Below are 18,183 nucleotides of genomic sequence, written 5' to 3'. Positions count from 1 at the left end.
GCAAATAACTGTTCTAGTCTAAGCGTTTTTTCCCTTTCGTAGAAACTTTAAACATTAATCAGTCGTTGGTCTCATCTTAGATTCAGGAGCCCATGCATGTTTAAATACCCTCACTATATTAACTTCTGCAACTTATGGCGGAAGACTTAAGGAATTGCAGTGAAAATCCGCCAGTACCCACTGGTCTCGAATATCCGCTTTCTTATAGCCAGACTCATCAGTGGAGGATGCAGGTGGTTTGTTTTGGAGTTGGTGCCTCTTAAGGACATCAGCCGCATGCCATGTACCCTTCTTTCTTCTAAAATATAAACAGAGAGGTTCTGGATGTGCAGCCGCATGTTTTACCTATATTTGCGAACACAGTTCATGGGCCGCTGTGGTCCACAACTGTGATGCACTATATCGGTGTGGGCCCTAAGCAAGAGCCATGTTTGACCAAGTAATTATTCCTCTTCTCTTGGCGACTCAGATATGAAAGCTGAGGAACATCTCAAGGTTCACTTCAGCTGCTGTTAATGTGAGGGTGACCTATTTCATTGTAATATGAATCTGGACAGTAAGGTATAAATGATGCCAATGGTTAGGCCTGTGGCATACTTTACCCCCTAACAGAAATGGAGCCCTGTCTTTCAACTGCAATCTTCACTGTCAGCCCCTTTTCTGCCGTATCTTCTGTTCATTATTATGGTGGTCTAGTGGAGGTTTCTGTCTGTGTACTTCATCTTCCTCAGCATGCTGAGCGCCAGAACATGATGTCATCAGCCACGGAGGGGACCAAGGAGGAGCAGAGCTTGTACGCAGCGGCTTTATGGGCTGGTCGGAGGGAGATCTCGGATATCCCCGACCAGTATTGCTCCCTATGCTGTAGCAACGCAAAGGGAAATTCCTTAGTATTAGTATCCTCAGCCGCAGACACAGCTCCACCTCACACATACTTGCTGTCACAGCCACCACTGGGGGACTTCATTAGAAACTAACACATTTGACAATTTATTGTGAGTTTATTTATTGTGAGTTTACAGTAGTAGCACATTTTTACCTGACGTTTTTTAGATATATATAATAAAACAAAAAATATTTCAACCCCCATAATGTTATATATAAGAGACCGGGGGAAAGCGTGAGATACCACGCATCACTATATATTATCACCCTCTGAGAATCTCCTTACATTTATGTATCTGAGTGTCTATGTATCCATCTAACTAACTTTATCTCTTTATCTCTAGCCTATCCTCATCTAAATATCTGTCCATCTCTCCCTGTCTATCATTCCACAGGTACAATATGCCTGAAGAACAGACCTGGATAGTCTCAAAAGCTTGCAATCCATTATATGTCAATTAGCGAATAAATAAATAAAATAAATACAACATTTACATTCTATGGCTAACACAGTACAACTCTATACCTTTATCTATCCTTCCATCATCTAGATATCTATGTATCTATCCATCTATCTACATATATTTCATCCCATCTAAATTACTTTTATCTATCATCTATTTCACCTTCCATTATCTATCATATCTCTCTCCTTCCATTATCTAAATATATATTTTTTATCATCTATTTCTCCTTTTATTATATCTATCTATCTATCTATCTATCACCCCTCTCCCTCTCTCTTGTGCTTGTGATGCACTGAAGCTACACAGGAATCTGGGACTAGCACGGGTTAAACTCATCCCATTAAACATGTGAGACCCCAGTGTGTGATGTCACTGGTTTGTACTGGGAGATGAGCTCATCACTGGCATTCCCATTGCTCTTAATAACGACAGGTTACTGGGTACCGGCGATCACCCTGCCCTGAATTTGGCTGCATCAAACAGATGGCTTTCTATACATTCATTCACTTAAACTCAACGCAGAGCTTTACATTCTGATGCAGAAGCCCAAAAAGAAGCCAATCAAAAAACCCGACACAACCGCGATTCCCAGGCATTTAACCCTTTGAATGCCATCTGTTACTGGACAACCCCTTTGTACACAGAATAGTTACACAATATATATATATACGGACACACACAGGGTCCTTTGTAAAGGAGGGGGTTCCCCTTTAGTGCTCCATCTGCCTGGCTGGGTGTGGATGATGGGAGTTGCAGTCTACTGCAGTTAGAGTATCAGGGGATGCCTTTATCCCTAACCCCTCCCATCACCCCCAGCCTCCTCCCCCTCCTCCTACAGACACTTCGCAGCAAGCAGAAGGAGAGCAGACCGTGTGGAGAGGAGGAGACTCCCAGCAGCACATCAATGAATGAGTGACTGATCACTGGATGCTGGGGGGGGTGATATTCATCTGTTTATCTGCACTGGCTGTGATTGTTGCCATTGATCTTCCCATCGTACAGCCAGGACCTCAGGGGTCTCCTTTTTAAAGGACCAAGGAGAGACAGACACAAAAATGAAGCAGGAGAGCTGATGGAAGGGTCTTGCTGAGCAGATAGCAGGAAGAGCTGAGATGGAGTCATCGCCTCCTCCTGGAGATGCTGACAATGACCATAGAAAGGACCTGATTATCTGACGCTCCATTCATCCATGTTATCAGCAGATGGCTGGGGCTACCAGGTAAAGGGAAGCCAAAGTATGTTAATGAATCCATGTCTGGGAGGTGATTTTTCAGCCAGCTGGGAACCTACAATGGGCCACTCCCTAAACCTGAGATTGGGGACCCATCAGAAAGCTTAGGAGATAGCTGGAGAAGACACCCAACTGGGATGGTCGCAGTGGTAGAAACCATGGCTGCAGATAGGTGGCTGTGACCCGTCCACATAACCCGATGGGAATGTAATTTATTTCTGGTTCTTCTCAGATCATGGCATTTGGCATCTCCAGGTATTCCCTAAATTCACCTTTCAGGACCAGTGACGAGGACAATGGGGTTGAAGAACAGACATTCAGGGGGTCATACTGGCGATGAGCAGGAGGAGAAGAAAACAGGTCTAACTGGGGATCTAGAGCCGGCCTCCCTGGGGGCCGGGGTGGACAAGGATGGGACCTTCCTGCTGGTGGGAGCCGGGAGAGAAGACGTGAAGCGCAACCCGCAGGGAATTGGGCTCCTGGCTAAGACACCTCTGAGCTGTAGCAGACCTGTCAAGAGGAACAATGCCAAATACAGGAGGATCCAAACTTTAATATATGATGCCTTGGAGAGACCTAGAGGCTGGGCGCTGCTCTACCATGCCATTGTGTGAGTATCTGAGAGCTTCTTCACCCCATCTCACTTCTTCTGACAATGTTACCACCGACACTGCAACATTCCATGTAAAAATAAACAATACAATACTATACATAAACACTACACCTGTGTATACAGTATACATACATGTAAGTAAACATATTCAAACATACATCCGCTAATATTTAGGTATAGTTATATAGTTCAATTTTTATATTGAAATAATGACTGTTGCTGGTTTCCCTGCTGGGGACCGTATACCATATTAATGGAAATATGTATGCAATGTGGTGGTTGGTATCTGCTCACCAGTGGGATTCCCATGGAAAGTCCAGGGATCATCTCCAAACAGGAACTGGAGTAAGTGGGAGAGAGGTCTGCAGATCATTAATATAATGAAGTTGGATCTTACAGTTTCCTGGGTGATTTGGGTCGTGCAGAATAGCAATAAAAGAAAGGTGATGTGTTACAGGTGTGATTGCATACTTTATCATTTACTATGAAGGTTTTACAAGTACAGTGTTTGTGCTGTGGAGGTCCTGAGTATGTCCATAGGCACATATAAGACTGAAAAAAGTACTATGCCTTGAGTAAAAGAGGGTCAAGGTCAACTTCTGATGCAACAATGTTGGAGATAAGTAAGGGATGTGCATAAACTCTGTAGGTAAAATCTGTATTTCACCTAACTTATTGAGTCAGACAGGTAGATATGAGTTCTATACTTGACTTCGCCATGTTTCTATACAGGAAAGTGGATAAGTCCATGTTGGTTCAGGAGAACATTGAGTCTTTAGTAGTAGGGGCATACTTTTTATTGGGCCAACATAGAAAACAATGTCATAATAAGTTTTTGCAACCTCAGAGGCTTTTCTTCAGATGGAATTCCATCCCAGTTATCCGAAGGTGAACCTTGATAATTTGCCGGCTAAAAGGGTAATTGCTTATAGGTATCTGTCTATTAATGAGATTCCTGCCACCCATAAACACTGACGCTGAAAACGGACATAGAAAAGCTTGTGGCACAGGTGGTTGGTTTCTGGACAGGCTGACCAGGCTTAAATCTCCAGGAGGTACTAGAAGTAGGACCTTATGGCCAGTGAAGATTCATGGTGGGATCCTTGTTTGTCTCACATGAAAACCCACCTGAAGTTAATAGATCGAGTGGCTTGTTTTCTAGAGTGTTCAGCATTCGGTCAAACTGACAATGTTGTAAATTAATAATAACATGAACAAACTTTAAGATGCAATGGCTACCCGTGAGCGTACAATATACGAGATGCAGACAGGTGACCCAATTATATATTACTTAATGTTGATTTATTATCTTAATGTACAAAAATTCATTTCAGATTTTTCAGTTAAAATAGAGTTGATATGAAGTTCAGATCCAGGGTTTTAGTAATTAAGTTTTGCTCCTGCGAAAACATAATTGTCTATTTTGTTTCAGGAAAGGTCTTACACGTTTTTCCCCCTGGCCTGGCTCGCAATCTCCGTTCTAGTTCATCCCAAAGGTGTTCACCATACCAAGACATTTGGACAATGCTATGTTATCAACATTGTGGGGACAGTTTGGGGAAGATCCTTTTCTATTCCAGCATGACTGCGCCCGGCGCACAAAGCAAGCTCCATAAAGACTTGGTCGGATGAGTTTGGCCTGGAAAAACTTGACAGGCCCCACGGAGCCCTGACCTCAACCCCATCGAACTCCTTTGGGATGAACTGACACGGAAATTGCGAGCCTGGCGTCTCGTCCAATATCAGTGTCTGACCTCACAAACGCTCTACTGGATGAATGGGCAAAAATTCCCACAGAAACTCCCCAAAATCTTGTGGAAATCCTTCCCAGAAGCGTGGAAGCCGTTATAGCTGCAAAGGGGGCACCAACTACATATTAATGTCTATGTATTTAGAATGCAATGTCATAAAGGCCCCTGATGGTATAATGGTCAGGTGTCCCAATACTTCTGCTATGTTTTTGGAGGAACTTTTTCCATCTTTCATCCAGCTCTCTTTGTCAGGAACTTTCACAGTGACATATTTACCGAGGCAGCTCCATTAAGAGGGAAATCACGCCCCCTGGTCCTGCTGCCCTACGCGAGAATATACTGCTGAACCCGCAGGCTACTTGCTGCTTTAGAAGAAACCTAGGGCAGATCCCGTTGCAGTCCTTACTTCTGGGCGTTGAGATATGGAGGATTGCGCTGACTCGGCACAACCAATCATAGTGTTAATGGGCCGGGTGAAGAGATCAGTGATCTTCCTATTAAACGTCCCATTGAGGAGCGGTGTTGCAGGGAACCATGAGGCCAGAACATGTCACTGCTTACTACCACTGAGCTCCAGCGCTGGCTCGGTGAATGTTGGGGGGGTCTAACAACACCCCCTGAGCACATGCATCCCTTTAATTCCTGAGGTTTTTAGATGACAGATCCACCTTAAAAATATCTATCACCATCATTAGAGATTTATGATGCGCTAGAAACAGAAGTGACATTTTCCAAACATTTTTATTATAATGTTTACCAAATAAAGCTAAACAATGGTTATCAGCAGCTGAGAATTCTAAGAGTCAGAGTCAGCCTTCTTTTTCTCCATATGTTTTGATGCTGGATTGTAGTATCCGCACTCCAGTGAGATGAAGTCAGGTGTTGCTGCTATATTGTGGTTTCAGCAAGATGAGACATGAATGAACGCTGACTCCCGTGGAAACCTTTCAGCTTCAGTGGAATCATGTTGTTGTCTTGCTGGGAAACAGTCCACCTTTTGTTTATATAAGAAATGCTTTAAAAGGGGCAGTCAAGCGCCCTGTCTTTTTATTAAAATAAAATTATTATATTTTCATTAATATAGCGTCATCAATTTCCACAGCGCTTCTTACAGTCCCTGTCTGAACCAATCACCAACAACTCTATAGGGAGCTGTGAGAAGCCCCTCTATGCATTTGATCTCTTCTCTGTCCTCCTGCTCTGTACATTGCAGGAGATGCGTTCAGCAGACCTACCAACAAAAGGCGCCAATAAAAGCACTTCGTTGGTGCATTGCCAACGAAGCATTGCCAAGCGATTTTCATACTAGTTGCAGCCTTTGGAATCAGTGGGAGCGCTTTCTGCGCAGGCACAGGCGGGCTCATTAGACCCCATTGAACTTTCACATGAGCCAGGACATGATCTAGCTAGCATATAAAGGGTGCATGCCCAGGGGGCTGGGGGCTTAAAAGGGACACTCGGCACTCATATGCATTAAATCATGTAAATGATAGATGGAGTATCCCTTTAAGATGGCTCCTTCCACGGTATACACATAGGGTTTTTAAATACATTATATATCATTGTTATATTGTTACATATATGTATATTGTATATGTTATATATATACCGTATTTGCTTGATTATAAGACGACCCTGATTATAAGACGACCCCCCAAAATCTGAATAATAATTTATGAAAAAAAGAAAAAGCCTGAATATAAGACGACCTTATAGGAAAAAAGTTTTACCAGTAAATGTTAATTCATGTAAACTATGTGAACAATTGTTTGTTTGTTTTTATTTCCTTTTTTTTCAACCTGCCCCCCCCCAGTTATGCACATATGCCCCCAGGCTTGCCACTCTGCCCCAGAAATGCCTTATACCCCCTATATGCCACTTTGCCCCATGATATGCTTTTTAACCCTCTAAATGCCACTGTGCCCCATGATACACCTTTTAACCCTCTATATGCCACTGTGCCCCATGATATGCCTTTTGTCCCCCTATGTGCCACTCTGCCTCCAGAAATGCCTTATACCCCTATATGCCACTCTGGCATTTAGGGGTTAAAAGGCATATTATGGGGCAGAGTGGCATATAGGGAGGTATAGGGCATTTCAGGAGACAGAGTGGCGTATAGAGGGTTAAAAGGCATTTCTGGCGGCAGAGTGGCATTAAGGGGGTTAAAAGGCATTTCTCCAGAAATGCCTTATGCCCCCCATTTAACAATCCCTCCCCCTCCCTCCTCCAAACTTACCGGTGCTTCTGAGTCCCCCGGTGCTTAGTCCGGGCAGCGTGTAGAACTCTACACGATTCGCGTAGACAACTTCGGCTCTACATGAATCGCGCTGCCCGGACTAAGCACCGGGGACTCAGAAGCACCGGTAAGTTGGGGGGAGCATAACACAGGAGGATCCAGGTCCCCTGCATCTCTGCAGGGGATCTGGATCTTAGTCTCATAGTCAGACCTATTTTAGGTCTGATTGTAAGATGACCCCGATTATAAGACGAGGGGTATTTTTCAGAGCATTCAGAGCTGGAAAAAACCTTGTCTTATAATCGAGCAAATACGGTATGTATATATATAATACAGCTGGTTATCTGCTAGTGCATTGTGTGATAGTGGGACTTCCCAGAGAAGGGTACACGGAGCTCTCCGACCTCTACGGGAATGGCTTTAGGAGGGGTGGGGCTAGGCACACGTCAGGGTGGGACTAGTTACTCACCAGGGTGGGGCTAGCCTCAAACAGCCTTAAATGGCCTAAGAGTGGGCGTGGTGAAATGCTGCTCCCCCTGTACGGAGAAAGAGGACCATGAGACCCAGGGAAACAACACTTCACCCGGAGACTCCGGGCCAAACCTAGAGAGTTATGGTGACAGTGTTGTTCGACAACTTACATGACAAAATTATCATTTATTATCCCCCAAAAATATCAGACATTACTTCAACAATCATTAAATATAAAAAAAAACCAAAAACCCTATTTCCTTCTCTTTGTCTAGCTCCACGGCAATTGGATTTCACTATTAACTGATGTAGCTTTTTCATGTATGGTTTTATACGGTTATAAGGTATGGTATCCCCCTTGTGTGTAATTTGCATGTAACACTCCAGGCATGTGAATGAGAATTGATCTACTCTCCGCATTAATTTCTAGGTAAAATACGACTGATAAATCTGAAGATGTTACAGTAAGATATTCACCGGAGCACTCGCTAAATATTCAGTGAAAATGGAATAAAGTGCTGGGCTAATACGTAATAAGACACCTGGCACATTTATAATACTAAATCCCATATATCACATTACATTTAGAATCAAGATTATTTTCTTTGCTCTGTGTTACTATTTACGATAAAAGTAATGCTATTAGAAAAATGAAAAAAAAATAAAAAATTTCTCCATTTTTAAATACATTTCGGTAAAGATCTGGAAAATTCTTTTTGCATCCTTGTCATTCAAGGATTAGCTATATTACATTATATTCACTTTAACTCATATGATAGCTGTGTGGCCCTTTTACATTTTCGGTAATGTCTGCAGGCAACCAGTGGCAAGCAATGTTGGACCGCAGAGAACGAGGGCAGCTGCTGCAGCAGGACTGCAGCTTCTGTGTCAGAGTACTTCAATAGGAGTACTTTTGACTGTCCCTTTAACTACAGCATTTTTTTGTATTGTGTCAAATAGTTCAACATATGTTGAGGACGTGAGGCAATCCGTTAACCGCAATGGAAAACATGTTATGTTAGGCGACCATTCCACGCGTGATCTGGGCTCCAGAGATGAAACGCATTCTATACAAAGTTTAAAGATCAAACCCACCCCATGGGGCTTTATTTCTCTCTAGGATTGTAATTTATGTTTTAGAATCAGATTTTCCGTACTATAAGATGTCAGATTGTCTTTAGCGAGAATTCTAATGCTTTCCCAAACCTTACTAAAATATATTTACTGAAAGAAATCCAGACCTTCCAGACCTATTACCCATTTGCATGCCGTGGATGAACTCGAGACCTGTAATCGGCTCTTGAGTACAGGAAGAAGGTAAACGATTTCTGGTTTTGGGGTATGTGTTCCATGATATCATGTATATAGTGTATGGTTAGCAACTGGAGTGAATAGAAAGTGATCTCCAGTCAAAAAAAAAGTTTATAAAAAAAAATATATATATTTTTTTTTTAATTGATGGGTTTTCAGGATGGGTTTTAATTTTTTGGGAAGCTTTTCGTTTTTAATTTTTTTTTTTGTAAATCAAAGTTTTATTATTTTGTGACATAACAAGGGGAAAAAAAAGGAAGGGGAAGACAAAGGGAGCCCATAGTTACAGGAATATATTGAGTCCCTGATGCAGCAGGGTAAATCACATTGTGACATCCGCAAGCAGTAAAACGGCACCATACAAGAGGCTCAAATCCAACACCCAGGTCTCCAGGACCAATCAGGTCGGTAGGAATGGAGTAGAGGGGTCTAGCAGGTATTGGGACCAGTAAAACCAGGTCCGCCTATGTCGGGAAGCTTACTTTCAATATGTCTTGGTGTTTAATTTTGTTTTGTGCGGGGGCAGTTCAGCCATTCTTCCAAGAGACCTGGGTTGGCACTCCCAAAACGCATAGTGAAGTTATTTAGCAAAATTGTGAACACTATTCTTTGTTTAATGAATAAAATCTTTATACATTAGATAATTGGAGTCATGTGGCTTCCGGGTTTATTCAATATGAATATCGTTTAGAACAAATTCAATAACCACACAGAAACAGCAATTTTATTATACACTGCGAGTCTACGACATGTTCTTCTAGGGATGACCCACCAGATACCATCCAGCAGTCCCTATCGGCCTTTTTATTTAACCAGATCAGTCTCTTAATGCAATATGGAGGATGAACTTCAGTGATCTTCTCATGCAAGAAGGGCCGAGCTAACAAGGGGAAGTTCCTTGGCAATATTTACATAGGTTACAAAAATGTATGATCTTATTTTCAAACTACATTTTATTCATCTCTTAGGTAAATATGTTTTTTCCAATGGCCTTTATATGTGAGTGGTGAACAATCACACTTATGGCTTATATAAAAAAAAAAACTTCGGGAAGTATGTATGATATGATGTTTAGGTCATTTGACTGTGCATGATGTCACATCCCATGCAAAACCTTGGTAATTCCCACAAGTGTATTTCATAAATTTTAAATATTTCTGGAATTTGATTGTGCTGAATGAATAAACACAAGTAATACAACCAAGCCTTGTTCTAGTAAAATGTCTATCCTGATTCATATTATGACCAAGTATAGGAGAATTGGTTTTGCTCTGCATACAGAATCCTAAATAGCTATTTAAAAAATGCCTGCGTATTCTGGAAACAAAATTAGGCAGAACGGAGAAAGCGTATCCAGAGGAACATCATTCCATTTAGTGTCTGCGAACACTAATCCGTTATAAATGTTGTTTATTTTTTGCCACCTGCTTCACTTCAAGCATATTATTAAAAGGACCCTAATATTGGATGTTTTACAGATACATGTGTCATGTGATCAATTATAACATCAATCAGACATATAAAAATATGTTAAATTCGGCTCACAGAGCATCACTAATATCACATTGTGATTGTAAAAATCTACAATCAACAATAATTAGCTGTGAAGCCCTTAGACAAAATAAGCATATCTGGGAAACTTCAGAAGGTATTCTCCAGGGAACTCTCCTTCGTCTTGTGGAGAAGCTTTGTAGAGGTTGGGGCTCGCATGAGACAACCTTTGGGGAGTGGCGGGTGGAATTAGCCAAACGCTGCTCCCCAGCCTGGAGAAGTAAGAAACTGACTTGGAAACCTGGGGAAGTAGGGCTTCACCTGGAGACTACAGGTCAAACCTGGAGAGCTAAAAGGTATGCAGCCTTTTGTCTTCCAAGAGGTCTTGTGTGTAGACAGGCACCTCACATTTTGACCTTAGTGTAGGTAATGATTAGAGAATGGCTTTTGATCAGTGAGCATTTAGTAGTTTTAGATCAGCTTGCCGGCATGCAGGAAATAAAATGTGTGATCCCTTCTAACATGCAGGCATCAGACACTGTGACATCGCAGGTGCCTTCCCACCAGTCATGCTTTTCTAGGGCATACAAGTGGGTGCACCAGGGATACAAAAATGGCATTATACTCAAGCATATGTGTTTTTATACTCCCTAGGTTGTCCTTCTTTAACAATATATACTGGGTGATAAAAGTCTTCCTTCCTCTACTGTGCCATATACCCTGTCACTGATTATAACGCATTTAACTCCATATTATGTGTGTCATCTACAGTATGTGGCCCATGTGTGAAGGGCATATTCATTTTTTATTAATATATATGGCCTATAGATATTTCTTTGCATTTGTACTGCTATATCGTGTGATGCGTTGTTTGCCTTAAACTATCTTAACTTGTCATGAGCTAAGGGCGAGCTGGTTATTTGGTTACCACCTCTGTCTACATGAAATGATCCTGGTTGTCAAATGGTTAATACATTAATATAATTATGCTACAAATTGTGAATTTAATCCTAAATTAAATTTTCCTTCACCTTTTGCTAAAAGAGAACCCATGGTATTAGCAGAACTTTATAATGCCCCTTACTTGGAATGGCAAGAAAGATTTGAGAAGCACCTAGTGTTAATGCGGTATCAGATGGTAATTTTTCTCTGTATAGTTAGTATGATATGAGGGAACGCACAATTCCCCCTAACATTTCAGGTGCCATCTTTGTTGGCATGATGTCACAGTTTTTGTGTATTGCTAGGAGGCCACGTTGGAGCGGTGATTGAAGCCTATGTCTCCTCACCAACCTATAAACCCCCATTGACCACAGAAGCAAGACAATGGTGGACAGTTTGGTGGGACTGCAGAATATTGTCTCAAAACCAGGACTGTCCTACTTAAATCGGAACGGATAGAAGATATCCACAGTAACACATTTTGACTCATCTGTCCTAGTTGCACAGACAGTATCCATCAACAGAGCATATAAGGAAAGGTCTGAAGAAATCTTTGCTGTCACTTGAGACTTGGAAGCACTTATCTGATCCTTTGGCGCACAGCTGTTCCCGTTATTACATTCTAAAAATCAATAAATGTATCAATTGACTGAACTAGAAAATCCGTGGGGTTCCCCAGAGAGTATGGAAGGTAACTCAGTGGGCTATCCCCATTGCTTATAAAAAGTATGCAGTAAGAGGTCTACATTCTCCGCGTACGAATAGTTGTATTTTGCGATATAGCTGTAACTTGCTTAGTTGATGGTCATTATTTTAGCACAGATCTCCAAATCTCATAGCGTGCACTTTTATTGCCGCCCCCCCCCCATGGTGAATTCAAGGTAGAAATCCAATCCTTTGCAATGCGTTGCTAACTCTTTTTGGGAATGGAAGATATTTCCCCAGGCGATGCAGAATTCCGATCAATATAGCGAGTTTATCCTACTTCTTTGGGGACGGTTCCAAATCAATATTGTAATGAATCAATATTTTGTAGTGACCAGGATGTGACTGCTGCGTGAACAGCGTTACAAACAGAGTGAGCGGCAATCTCCGCCTGAATGCAATTATCTGAAGGTAACCTAACCTGCTCTAACTACTTAAGGTAATTAACCCTCCAGAAAACACCAGCAAGAAAGAATAGGTGGCAGAGGTTTGTAATCCCGGCATGCGTAAATGCATACCTCCCAACCGTCTTGTTTTGGGGCACAGTCCTGGTTTTCGTACATCGAGCTGCTATCCTGTCGAGCTGCCTTTGCGTACAGTAGAGATCATGGGCCAGTTGTGAAGAGAATGGAGCTGTAAAATTGATGGAGTCTTATTGCTGTCGCTCCTACACCATGCCCTTCCTTGCCTACCCATACCTGCCCCCCGCCGCAGCCCCAAACAATAGAGTCCGACTCTCCCTGGCAATGATTGGCTTAAACTCTGCTCCCTGGCAATGATTGGCTTAAACTCTGGCCTCTTGCATCCAGAATGCGATATAACCGAGGATGGCGGTTACAGATTGTGTTACTAATGTTTCTTCATTGTTAAAACATATTCCATTTTTAAAGTGATTTTGCAAAATTATTTTTTTTCCCATTTATATTTATGACTCAACATCTGATGGAGATTAAAAGGCCATGGCTTGGCAGATGGCTATACTGTAATTTTAAAATCATGTAAGACTGCTTGATTATTTATGAAGCAGCTACATTTGCGGCATTGCAGTATAGCCTAATGAGGGTGAGAAATAGATTCAAATACACTGAAGGTTTTGTGAAATCAGGTTTATGAATACAGGTTATGTGAAGTCCATGACTTTGCCGTGGATAATTGACTTGGGTACTGGGAACTCCCACTAGTTATGGTGACCACTGGTTGGATTATCCTGCTCTAGATGACCTCATGATTTGAGACCTCAGGACCTTCCAAACTCATCAGACCCTCAAAAAACTCATCATAGTCCAACAGGACAGTCAATAAACTTAACAGTTTAGTACATTGATACGCAGGAGCATCTAGAAACAGGCTCTGTGATGGTCATTTCACAAAGCCAAATTTTCCATGGTCACCAATGAATCCCCCAAGCCTTACAAAAGAAGCCGGTGTCCATGCACAGGCATTTTGTTTACCCCTGGTGATGGTTCATCACAAGCTCTCCAATACTCATTTTTGGACTATGTATCCCATGAGTCTGAATGTCATGGGAAATATATTCCTCTAAATCTTAAATACCAAAGTTATAGACGTCTATTATAACATAATGGTATCAAATTGTAATTATAACAGCACCAAACGTTACCAATGCTTGGACTCTGCTTGCGTTATGTTGCAATCTGACTTTTGCTGAGGACCTGGAGAATTAATTGTAGACACTTTAAAATTTCACGTTTTTAAGCTGAGATCCTTATATATACCGAGAGCACAAGGATTCCTTGGTCTCCGGAGAGAACCCTACGGTGTTTGAGTGGGTAGATAGAGACAGAGGCAAGCATATTGCAGAGTATGACAGCCGTTGAGTGGGTTGGATAGTCACAGCATTGGATACGCTACGTGGCCAAAGAAAAACAACATCTTCTAGAACTAGGAATAATTATACACTTTATGCAGTCATTATCTTTGTCTCCAAGAATCAAGGGCTACACAATCGGATACACAATTGGATAAGACATTTTGACGGCTTTGGGAATGGTTACACAGTATCCGATGTCAAATTATGCTTTCAAGCAGATACAATGTCTGGAATCGTGAGGAAAACTAGCGTTTTTTGCTGATTTTGATTACACCGTATATAAAAAAACCTAAAACAAGTTTTTCTGACAGCACCAACTTCGATAACGCTCGATCTTTGTATTGAATTTTTGGAGCTGCTGTCTTCACAATGAGCTAATATTGATATTCACAATTAAACAAAATCTATAACACACCCAAGCCTGGGCTCCATGTGTGTTATGGGAATTGTGCAACTAAAATACTGGACAGCATCGCTATTATTTCTCTTTAATTTATTTTTATTATTTGTATGTAATAAACTTAACTGATTATTTATTAGATTGGTATAAAAGTCTCGGAATAGTAGATTTAAAAGTTAGAGACTATTGTACGTTTCAGTGGCACGTGGGATAAAATGAAGTAATTATTTTTCTGTCCTCGTTATAAGAGCCAATTAGTGTTCATCGAAGGAGAGGAGTAGCTTAATCAAGGAATTATTCTAGAATTGGTGTTTAAAGGGGTACTGTAACCAACAGCATCCTTAAAGGGACCGTCTAATGTCCCATACATTCTCATCATCAAGTGTAATTGTTACCGTGACTTTGTAACGCGTTATTCCATCTGCCAAAAGTTTGATTTACATTCACATGCTAGTCACTCAACAGAAATGTTGCGTGATTCACTCATCTGGAAAAAAAGGAATAGTACCACATTCTGTATCAGGAATATACGGAACAAATCACTTATCAAATGATAATATCAAGTACTGATGCCACTTGATAATCACTTTATGCTAAGACATGATAACCAAGCATTCTTCAAGGAGATAATATCTATTAAAGATAACTAGTGGGAAAATATCAGTTGCAATAGACTTTTCGAGCTGCCAATCATCGTATCAGCTGCCAATCATTGTATCAGCTGCCAATCATATTTTAGGTAGTAATGTTCTATGCCGATCATGTGTCTTGTGAGACGCTTTGAGTGACACTGATGTCAGGTTCCAATCATAACTAACATAATCGTATATTGGACATTCATTAAGATAATAATTCCAAATGCCAATCATTTCTCAGGATATAATGTTAGCCGCCAATCATTAATTAGCATTGGCCGTCCAATCATTTTCCATGCTATAATGAAGTGTGATACTCAGTTTTAGGGTCGTTATAAAACCTTTTAAAAACATATATATGGTAATCATAACAGCTGTCAGTCAGTTCTTATATCATAATATCAACTGTCAATCACTTTACAGGTAATAAGATCTTCTGCCAATCTCTTCTTAATATGAAATAAAACAGACAAAAAATGATGACATCTTATTCTTCCCCCGCCTCCTAATTTCTAAATGGTTTATATAACATGTGGCCCTTTAAATGCCCAAACCTCATCAAACCTTCCTGCGGGCCATTGTGATTGGCTGAAACCCAGTTATATAACCTATTTGACAGTGATGCTCTGTATTCACAGATCCAATCTCCCTATTATTCAAAAATGTTTTATTTTAAACTTTGTTATGTTTCCTTTTATATGTTTTTCAATGCATATCAATCTTCATGAGACATTTGGGGCTTTTTATTCTGTTATATTCTATAGAATAAACATTTATATAATTACATTAAATATTCTCGTTCAATAGCTAGAATTTGTAGTTCTGATTTGGGCATTTTTGGGGAGTGTATGCGAGGTCACTGAATCGGCAGACACCCATTTCGATATTAATGTACTTCCTTTAGTCTGTGATCATTACTTACAGTACATTGAATCATTTAAAATTCTTAAAGATTTTCGATGCAGGTAATTTAACGTCTTGTTCTCTAGAGCAAAAGGTACCGTTTGAAATCTAGATTAAAGAAGTATTGAGCCCAGGTAAAAAAAAAGAAATGCTGATCAGTGAATTGTGAGGAGTCCTGACTCACCAAGGTACAAATATACAAAATGCAGAGGAGTTTCACTCAATTTTGTTCAGTCGGGTACAAGTTGTTTTGTGCTTCTAACCTTTTTTTTATCTGATTTTCTCACTCTGTACAGTATAATGCAGAATAATTCTTTTGGTATTGAAAATCTAGACATATATATAGAAACAAAACAGACATGTCAACAGCATACCTGGGAACTCTCCCGGTTTGCCGGGTGAAGCACCGCTTCTCTGGGTCAAGAGCGGAATCCTCCAGGTCGCGGGAGCGGGGTCTTGACACGCCCCGTCCCCGCCCATTTTGCATTTAAATTGGAATGTTTCCTCCCATCGACGTCAGGGAAGGCTCTGGGTAGCTGGAGCCCAGAAGTTCCCAGGTATGGTCAACAGTGATGTCAACTTTTTTGTTCCATTTTTTTGAATATTGAAATTAATTAATTCACCCCATGTCTTGTAATGTTTCTGGGTGACTGGGACTGGTGTCCTTGTACAGACACGTTGCCTATCCCTGGACAGGGCTGTATTTACCAAAGAGACGGGGGAAGTCCTTCATAGCGTTAACGGACCAGTGGTGGTCCTATGTAACCGCTGCACTGAGCAACGGCACACAAAGGAGCCTGATCGCGCAATAGGGCAATCTGTCAACTGTTTGGTGGAGAGGGGCTGCTGCCACCAGACCTACCACCTAATGCATGGGTGGCCTAGGCCAGTGTATGTTATTGATAGCAGACGAGAGTGGACAGAGTTAAAGTAGGAATGTCAGGCTAGAGTCAATAGACCTCAAAGGGCAAGGCAAGAGAAGAGATTTGCCATGGTAGTCGAGTAATCAGTTCTGATTCCCTGACCGGTGAACAACTGCAGAGCCCTGAAGAAAATGGACGTTAAATTATTGTTATGGACCGAGGATCATACAGGAAGATCCAAATGACCTGAGCTGAACTCTGATGCTGTAGTCTCCGTTAGAGAAATACCTATAAGTCATTATAATTCTTTTTCTTACTTCATATTATTAAATTGTTCTTGATTTTCAAATAATCATCTGTAGAACTTCAGACACCCATAAAAAGCAAAATCTTGTAAATCTTGTATGATGACATTTTGTTTTTTTAACTCCTGACCTAAGCGGCAAAGAGAACGTTTTTTTTCATGTAATTTACAAAATAAATATTTAATTTTGCAGTGTTTTTGAGCTTTTACAGCGTGGAATACGTTTGCCGTTTTGGCCCAGGTAATAGTAAAAGAAAAAAAAAATCAATAGGTGTTAATGGGCTTTTATTTTACCTGCAAATCCCTTAATTAAAAATAGATTATAGCGTGTGCCTGTTTTTTGGCTATTAAACTGTAATTAGGTATTTTCCAAAGAAGAAGAGAAAGGAGACTTCAACACATACACAGGTTAACAATTTGATTACCACAGGGGTGTTAATTTCTTTTTTGTTATGGTATTGCAATAAGTATACTTGAGAGGCAATTAACACCCTAAAAGACATGATGAGTATAAATACATATAAACTCCGGGGAAAGCACCGCTTGTCTGGGACTCCGCGGAGATTCTCCTGGTCGCGAGAGCGGTGTTGAGGCATGCCCTACTTCCCCTCTTACCACTTTCCATTGTTGTGCATTTGGAGCTAACCCAACACGCTACGTCAGCGGACCACCAATTGAAAATGCGGGACCACCCAATCATTCCTGCAGACCACTCACATCAGCGGGACCGCCTAACATCACCAGCACTGACGCCTCCCTACACCCACTCACCCGCATCCTGAAAAGACAGCGAGCCTGGATGTTTCCTGGTTTTGGAGTATCCCGTTTCCCATAATGATTAATGGGGCCTACCTAAGGTTCCATAACTTTGGTGGAAATCAATGTGCGTAGCAGTAGCCAATCACATGTATGTGATGTGATTTTATATGGAATCTGAAAGTTTACTGAATTTACTTTTAGTCTATTCTTTGGGACCTCACTAGAAGATCGTAGGAAGGATACTTAGGTATTTGATCCATGGTCCCGGTAATGGAGATATCTGTGTATATCTCAAATGTATTCATGTACAATTATTACATGCAACTGAAGATAAAATATTTATATACTCTGGTGAAGTGGTACATTTAAATGTGAACACCAT

General features: G+C 41.0%; 1 protein-coding gene across 1 annotated transcript in view; it reads left to right on the top strand.

Moving 5' to 3' along the window:
* Positions 1-2,879: 2,879 nt before the first annotated feature.
* LOC149305689 (potassium voltage-gated channel subfamily KQT member 3-like) overlaps positions 2,880-18,183 on the top strand; it is a 73,259-nt gene continuing 57,955 nt past the window's right edge. The window contains exon 1 of the mRNA XM_089477293.1: positions 2,880-3,193. Within this exon, the coding sequence (XP_089333419.1) occupies positions 2,880-3,193 (314 nt within the window). The remainder of the gene's footprint in view (positions 3,194-18,183) is intronic.

The sequence above is a fragment of the Sceloporus occidentalis genome, unplaced genomic scaffold, assembly GCF_023333645.1.
Source record: "Sceloporus occidentalis isolate IW3139 unplaced genomic scaffold, rSceOcc1.0.p SCAF_11, whole genome shotgun sequence".
Classification (NCBI taxonomy): Eukaryota; Metazoa; Chordata; class Lepidosauria; order Squamata; family Phrynosomatidae; genus Sceloporus; species Sceloporus occidentalis.
The sequence above is the reverse complement of the archived record's forward strand: the minus strand, read 5'-3'. Positions and strand labels throughout refer to the sequence as shown.